This window comes from Molossus molossus, unplaced genomic scaffold (assembly GCF_014108415.1).
Source record: "Molossus molossus isolate mMolMol1 unplaced genomic scaffold, mMolMol1.p scaffold_m16_p_4, whole genome shotgun sequence".
Lineage (NCBI taxonomy): Eukaryota > Metazoa > Chordata > Mammalia > Chiroptera > Molossidae > Molossus > Molossus molossus.
Window position 1 is genome coordinate 81,198,738 of NW_023425377.1, and position 7,153 is coordinate 81,205,890.

Genomic DNA, 7,153 nt, shown 5'->3' on the forward strand with positions numbered 1-7,153 from the left:
AGATAAGCCAGGGTCCCTGTGCCTTGAAATGACACGGGAACCCAGCTTAGTGACTGGAGGGTATGCACATTCACACCGGGGCAGTGTGGGGTGTCTGGGGTCATATACTTGCACCTCACACCTCAGCCTGCACACCAGCACCTCCCACCTCCAATAGGACCTGCCACAGAGACCTTGTGCACGCAGTAAAAGATGGAGCGCGGGACGGGGACCTTAGGCCGGACTGTGGTCTGGGGACGTGGGTGCTGCAGTGGCAGTGGCCAGTGTGGGGGCCGCAGCAATGGGCCGGGCGAGGTGTGGCAGTAAGAGTCTGTCCTCAAGGCCAGTTGCCAGCTTGTCCAGCAGTGCCTCTGAGGGCCGAGCACACAGGCCTGATCCTGGGCACCCACCGCCAGGCTCCTCCTCAATGGCAGGGATGGTGGGCACTGGGGGACTAACTGGTTCTTCACCTGTGCGGCTGTCGGGCGGGCAGTCGACACTGTCTCCACGGCGCAGAGGTGCGCGCGTGGGGCGGGGGTCGGGCCCCACTGGTGCAGAGGGCACAGGGCGCTCGCCAGGGTCACTGTGCTGCCTGCCGCGCTGTTGCCACTGCTTGCGCACATGGGTGTGCGGGTGCGCGCGTGCTCGATGGCGTGCAGCGGCAGGCGGAGCATCATCGAAGTGTGGGTCGTGGCGCAGAAACTCGTGGAAGAGGGCGTCAGTCTTCTCGTCCACACTGTAGTCCCGGCGTGGTGTGCGGCGGGACCAGGTACGTGGGCTGCGAGGCCAGGCGCACTCCTCTGCAGGAACACCTTCAAAGCTTCCCTCCATGGTAGCCACGTGGCCCGCACTGGTGAAGGAACGCTTCTCTGGCGCGCTGGGAGGCCCATCGTCACCCATGCTGCGCCCCTCGATGCTAGCGTAGCCACTGTCCATCTGTAGCAGCTTGCGCGGCCCTCCCATCTCACCATCCGAGGGCCGCAGCGTGGGCGGTGGTGAGGGCGAGGGAAAGGCAGGTGCCGTGCCTCCAGAGCCAGAGCTATCTCCGCTGCGCACAGAGTCGCGGTCGTTGCTGCTGTGGTCTGAGGCAGTGGCTGCATGCAGCTCAAGCGAGGCACGCAGGCTCCAGATGTCCCGGTAGATGGTCTGGGTGTGCTCAGACCCCGTGTCCCGCTCACTATCCGACTCCTGCTGCTGTTCATGCCCGGTGCCACCTATGTTGCGCTCCGTGGGGGACTCCGTGTTCACTCCTCCAGCGGTGCCTGCCTCCTCCTCCACCTCTAGCCTGCAAGCCAGGTGCAACAGTCAGAGGGTTCTCCCCTCCCATCCCCAGCCAACCTGCTGGGTCAGGAAGAGTGGGCATGGATGGGGACTCTCCACCTTGGCCAGGCTCTGTGGAAGGTGAATTTTTAAAAAATACTGCCTCCACTTCCTCCCCCTGGTTGGTTTTGCCCAGCAGTTAGAACATCCGCCTGCTGACAGAAGGGTTTGGGTTCGATTCACGGTCAAGGGCATGTACCTGAGTTGCAGGTTCAATCCCCAGATGACTGGGGCTGTGGGTGAGGCAACCAACACATCCATGTTCCTCCCTCCCTCCCTCCCTCCTTCCCTCTCATCTAAAAATCAATGAAAAAATATCCTCAGGTTAGTTTTAACAAAAAAAGTATAAACATCTGTTTATATTTAAAAAATAGTTCTGGCCAGTTTGCTCAGCGGTTAAGCGTTGACCTGCGGACCAGAGAGTCCCGGGTTCAGTTCCCACTAGGGGCACGTACCACAAAAAAAAACCAAAAAGTAGTAAGTAGCCCTGACTTAGCTGTTAGAGCATCGGCCCTCAAACCAATGAGTCCCGGGTTTGATTCCAGTCAAGGGCATGTACCTGGGTTGCAGGTTCCTCCCAGGACCTGGTCGGGGTTGTGTAGTAGGCAACCAGTTGATGTGTTTCTCTCACACTGATGTTTCTCTCTCTCTTCCTCCCTTTCTCTCCCTCCCTCCCACTCTATCTGAAGATAATGGGAAAATATCCTTGGTGAGGATTAAAAAAAAAAAAAAGTAGCCCTGGCAAGTTTGGCTCAGTGGTTGAGTGTCGGCCTGCGGACCAGAGAGTCCCGGGTTCAGTTCCCGCTAGGAGCACGTACCACTAATAAAAAAAAAAAAAGGTAAATAAAATACTGTCTCTTTTGCAGAGGGGCATGAGGGTGCCTTTTTGGTAAACTCTGAGCCTTCTTAAGCCTGCTTTCCAACCAGGGTGTCTTATACAATATGTGACCCAAACACCTGTGGACACTGCAGGTGGTTGGGTCCTCACGCAGAAAAAGCAATGCTTTCTTCCAAGGCGCCTTCTTCCTCACATCTTTGTGTGGACAGGGGCAGTGAGGAGGGACTAAGCAGGTGGAGGTCCCCTACCCCTGGGTGACTGGATATGACACTTGGATTGATAAGAAACTAGGAGGATGATACACAATCAGAAGGGGTCACTACCCAGACCAGGAAATGCCCAAGTGTGGGAACCTGCCCTGCTCTCTGATTCACCCATATCACTAACATAGGCCAAGAGCTTTAGGATAGCTACCCTTGGGCAGGGGGAGGGGGTCCTGCTGGCAGATGGGGTCAGAACAATTTTTGAGAAGGAGCCTGGGCAGATGGGAGGGACCCCTCAGGCCAAGAACTCCACTAGGGACTCCCCTCAGCCCGCCAGAGTAGGCGAGTAGACGTTTAGTCCTGGGGACCCTCCCCTTTGCCCTTACCCAGTCTCCCCCTGCTCCCCTCCTCCAGTCCATGGTCCATGCTGCAGAAGTGGCCCCAGCAAGGTAGCCTTCCGGAGGGCCAGTGGCACCAGAGAAAATTGATTGCCTGCCCTGTAGACAGGTTGGGGAAAGCACTTCCTTGGCTACCTATGGGTGACTGGGTAGGGCAGGGGCCCACAGGCCCACCCTTAGCACCTTTATCTACTGAAAAATACCTGCCGAGAGTGGGGGACGGGCTGGTGGGGCTGGCCAGAAAGGGGCAGGGGGGCGGGAAGGTCATGGCAGCGCCTGTGCTGGCAATGTACTGGATGAAGTCCATGTGAGGGGTGTCCCCCTCCTCCTGCTCCATGCTCTCGCTGGCTGCTCGCTGCCTCTGGAAGTGGTGCCGCTTGGGGGAGCCTGTGCAGAGGGAGGCACATCAGCCTGCCTGGGCCCCTCCCAGCACTGCACCCCACCCCCACCCCCGGGGCCTGCAGGCACCAGCCTGGGCCAGGTGAGCGTGCACCCTGCTGTACAGGGAATTGTGCCAAGGCAGCAGCAGTGCCCTGAGCAGCCAGGGAAGACAGGTGTGGCTACAGCAGGGACTTCCACTGGTCACCTAGTGGCATACACAGCTGGGCTTTATAAAGCACAGATTCGGGAAGGAGTGGGATTGTGAGGGACAGGTTGGGGGGATGAGGGAAGAGCTAAAGCCCTCTCCTGCCAGCCTCACCCCTGCCAATGGGCCACCTGGACAGAAGCCAGGACCCTCCCACCACAGAGGCCTGGGAGAAGCTTCAGTGGGAAAGCCTCAGGGGTAGGGAGGACAGTCACCTAGCAAATAGGTAGGTTCTGGGTGCTTCTGCACCTGCACTTAACTATAGTCACCCTCAGGAATCACAGGCTGCCTCTGGGCTCCCAAAAGGGCAGTGGGACAGACCCTCCCTCCCTGCCTAGGAGCACCTAGGCCAGAACTCACCCCTCCCTCTCTGATGACGGCTGGAGCCAGGCCCCAACAAGGAGGCTGGCTGGCACTGTCACTGGCCACGTACCTTCTCTCTCTGACAGTTTGTCCCCTCTCCCACTTCCTCCACAGGACAACAGGCACATGCATGGCCTGGCTTGGCCCACAAAGCTCTCTTGAGCAGTGCTGGTTACAGTGTGGTGCCCAACTCCCCATGCCCCCATACAACCCTGCCTAGGGCTGAGGATAAGAAAGCCCTATATCCAGCACCCCACGTGACCCTAGGTCTGCAGGGTTGAAAGTTGCTGTTATTCGTCCAGGGGTGGCCAAATGGGCTCCCCTTGTTGTAAATAAGCTATTGGCACACAGCTGCACTCGTTTCCATACCATATACTGCTGCTTGTCCACCACCACTGTAGAGTAACTGGGAAACCAAAACACTATCATCTAGGGCCCCATAGAAGCTCAGTGCATGGCCCTGGGCCGCCTCTTGATCAGCTCTGAGATCTTGGACAAGGCACCCATTGGCCAGCATGGAGCAGGCCCTGGAGACCCCTCAGGAGCAGAGACCCCACCCTGGGTTCTGAGCATCCCACTCTGATTGCCTGGGGCAGGTTCCCAGTCCTCACTCCCTGCCAGGGGCCACAGCTCACCTCTCGTGTCCAGACTTGATGCCCGCTGGCTGGGCTCCAGCTTCCATTTCTTGACCTTGAAGTAGGGACTAGCCCCGTCCAAGCTGGCATGACGCCTCAGGCGGGTGAAGAACTGCAGGACTGGGCCTGTCCCAGAGCCTGGGACAGCCTCCCGAGGCCCGACAGAGGTCCCTAGCCCGCCAGGCTTGGTGCTCTTCGCACCCACATCCAGCTGGGATGGAAGATGGATGCTCTCAGGCAGGAAGGTCCCTTCTCCACTATCCCCACCTATTACTCAGCCCAGGTTAAGTGCAGAGGGAGAGCAGGGAGCTCTCTGCTCCCCTCAGACACTGCCCAAAAGTTTCCCAGGGGCTCAGCCAGGTGCTGGCTAGTTCTGTCCTCCCAGCCCTGGGGAGGTGGTCTAAGGGTGAATGTCGGGGAGCGCTCACCCTGAGGCTTGGGCTAGGTCCTGAGCTCAACCTGCCCAGCTGCCTGAGTGCCTTGTGCATGTGTGAGCATACTCATGTGCACGTGTCCTGTGTGCTACCCACCCCGCAGGGCTCATATCCATGGGCAGCTTCCCCAGCTCACAGGAACCCACTTATGTGCTGTGGCTGTTCGGGGACCAGGCCGGGACAAGGAGAGCTGTGGAAGTGGGAGGCCACAGGCTGACCTATCCCGAAGCAGGACAGGGAGAGAAAAGGGACACAAGGGAGCCCTCACCGAGGTGCCTTCCCCGGAGTCACTGGATGAGGAACAGCTGATCTCGAAGTCAGCAGGGCCCGTGGCAGGGTTGTAGGGGTCACCTGGCAAGGCGGAGCTGGGGCCCACGGAGCGGCCAGTGAGGGCCTTCCCCGGGGGCTGTGGGACAGAGCCAGGTGGAGGAGGAAGCAGTGACAAGTCAAAGAGCACTGGTGGGTGAGGGGGCATGCTGGGCCCAGCCACCCTCTGTGTACCACACCAGCCTCCCTCCCTGTTCTGAGATAAAGGGCTGCCCAGAGAGTGGGAAAAGTGCCACCTGCCCGGCGAGTGTGGGGGTCCCTCCCACCAAGCCCAGGTTTGGCAGCTAACCCCTCCAATACTCACCTGGAATATGGCAAGGCTGGTCTTGGGAGGTGCTGTGGGGTGAGGCATGGTAGTTGCGCTGGCCTCGCTGGAGTCACACTCGTGGATGGTGACAATCTTGAGGGGCGGCAGGTGCAAGTGGGTGAGGCGAGCATTCTTCAGGTGATGGAAGTCCCCCTCTGTTAGGGTATACCTGTACCCAGCATACCCACCAGTCACCCAGCAGCCCGTCCCTGTACTCGGCCCACCCTACACAGGCCAGATTCCCCCAGTCCACAATCTGATGCTCCATGGCCCCATCGTCCACCCTGCTGGGTCTGGGGAGAGCAGAGCATAAATGGCAGCCACTCAGCAGAGGCACACTCTGCCCAGTGAACCCAGTATCAAGGCCATGCTCCATCCCTGTAGATGCCGACCTCCCAGGGATCCTCTTACCTTCGGCCCTTGTCCTGCGCCTTCCGGCTCTGCTCAAACAGGGCTGCCTCATTAAAGGACACTCGGCGGCCGGTGGAGCTGGTGGACAGGAAGCGCTCGGTCTCTGCATCCTGGCCCTCGAGGTCCTCCCCCCTCAATTCAGGGTCTGTGAGGAGAGCCAAAAGAGGGTGGGCCCCGGGTGGGCCTCACCTGGTGCTGGCAGGCTGTGGGCGGGATGGGCCGGGAAGGGAGTGAGGGAGCCCAACTGACCACCAGGGATGGACAGGGAGGTGGGTGGGCACTCGCTCATCCGCTCACACACTCACTCACTCAGCAGGCGCCTGTGAGCACCTACGCGTGGGCTTTAAGGAAACAGAGATGAGTCGGAATCGAGCTGCGCCCAGTCTGGTGGGGGAGACAGACAGACACAGAAGGTCAGGAGGCCCAAGGGGGGAGGCCAAGGAATGGAAAGGGGTGGGTCCTGGGTGGCACCTCACCTTGGACCAGGTGGGTGCTGGTATCCAGGTAGGTGGTGGTCGTCTTCTCTGCCTCCTCCGTGGCTCTGGGGTGGGACAACAGGAGAACAAGATGGGCCAGGGTCCCTGCAGGGCTTGTACCTATGGGCAGTGTCCTGAGCTCACTGGAGCCCACCTGCTGGGACCTGGTTTCTGCACAAACATACGTGCACCCATCATCCTCAAACATCGCTGCCCCTGCACAGGTATGGTGCACCTGCTCCCCACTGGCCAGCTGCCAGATGTTCACCAGGCTCCAGGGCCTCCCAAGCCTCCTGGAAAGCAGTGGGGTGGTGGACACGCACCTGTTGAAGCCTTGGTGGACTTCCCAGCAGCGCCTGCACAGGAGCAACACACCGGACAGCACCACAAGGGTCCCCCCAACAAAGAGCGACATCACCACCACCAGCAGCATATAGTTGTCCAACATGGGGTCAGGCTCTGCCTGTGGGGTGACAGAAGTCAGGTCCTGCCTAGACTCTGGTGGTCCAGACCAGCCAATCTCCTTCCCCAACCCCATCACTCACAGTGGGGCGTCCTGTGGTATTATCCCACGTCGTGGTCAGGGTGGCCGTGGTGGAGGTGGAAGCAGCTGTGGCCATGGTGGCCGTGGGCTGCATTCTGAGGTAGAGAACAGGCCTGGAGGGGGGAGGCAGGGGCAGGGCCTGCTCAGCTCCAGCTCCCTTGTACCTGCCCCCTCCCTCATCCCAGGGAGTCAGAGCAGGAGCCCACATAGGTCAGTGACTCACAGAGAGGTGGGGGGAACCTGAGGCCACTCCCACCCCCTCAGATCAGTGCTCAGCAGGGGCCTCCATCTCCCCATCTTTAAGATGGAAGTCAACCACCTCCCCAGCTGGT

The 7,153-nt window shown here is 59.8% G+C and overlaps 1 protein-coding gene across 1 annotated transcript; it reads right to left on the minus strand.

Annotated features, from left to right (window-relative positions):
• Positions 1-213: 213 nt before the first annotated feature.
• On the minus strand, positions 214-6,916 carry LOC118643524 (CACN subunit beta associated regulatory protein). The gene is made up of 9 exons (XM_036281635.1): positions 6,823-6,916; positions 6,601-6,740; positions 6,278-6,342; positions 5,802-5,946; positions 5,388-5,559; positions 5,025-5,162; positions 4,323-4,533; positions 2,942-3,125; positions 214-1,264 (listed from the first exon to the last, which is right to left on the minus strand). The coding sequence occupies exons 1-9, from the start codon at positions 6,913-6,915 to the stop codon at positions 214-216; spliced, it is 2,199 nt and encodes a 732-aa protein (XP_036137528.1). The 5' UTR covers position 6,916.
• Positions 6,917-7,153: the final 237 nt, after the last annotated feature.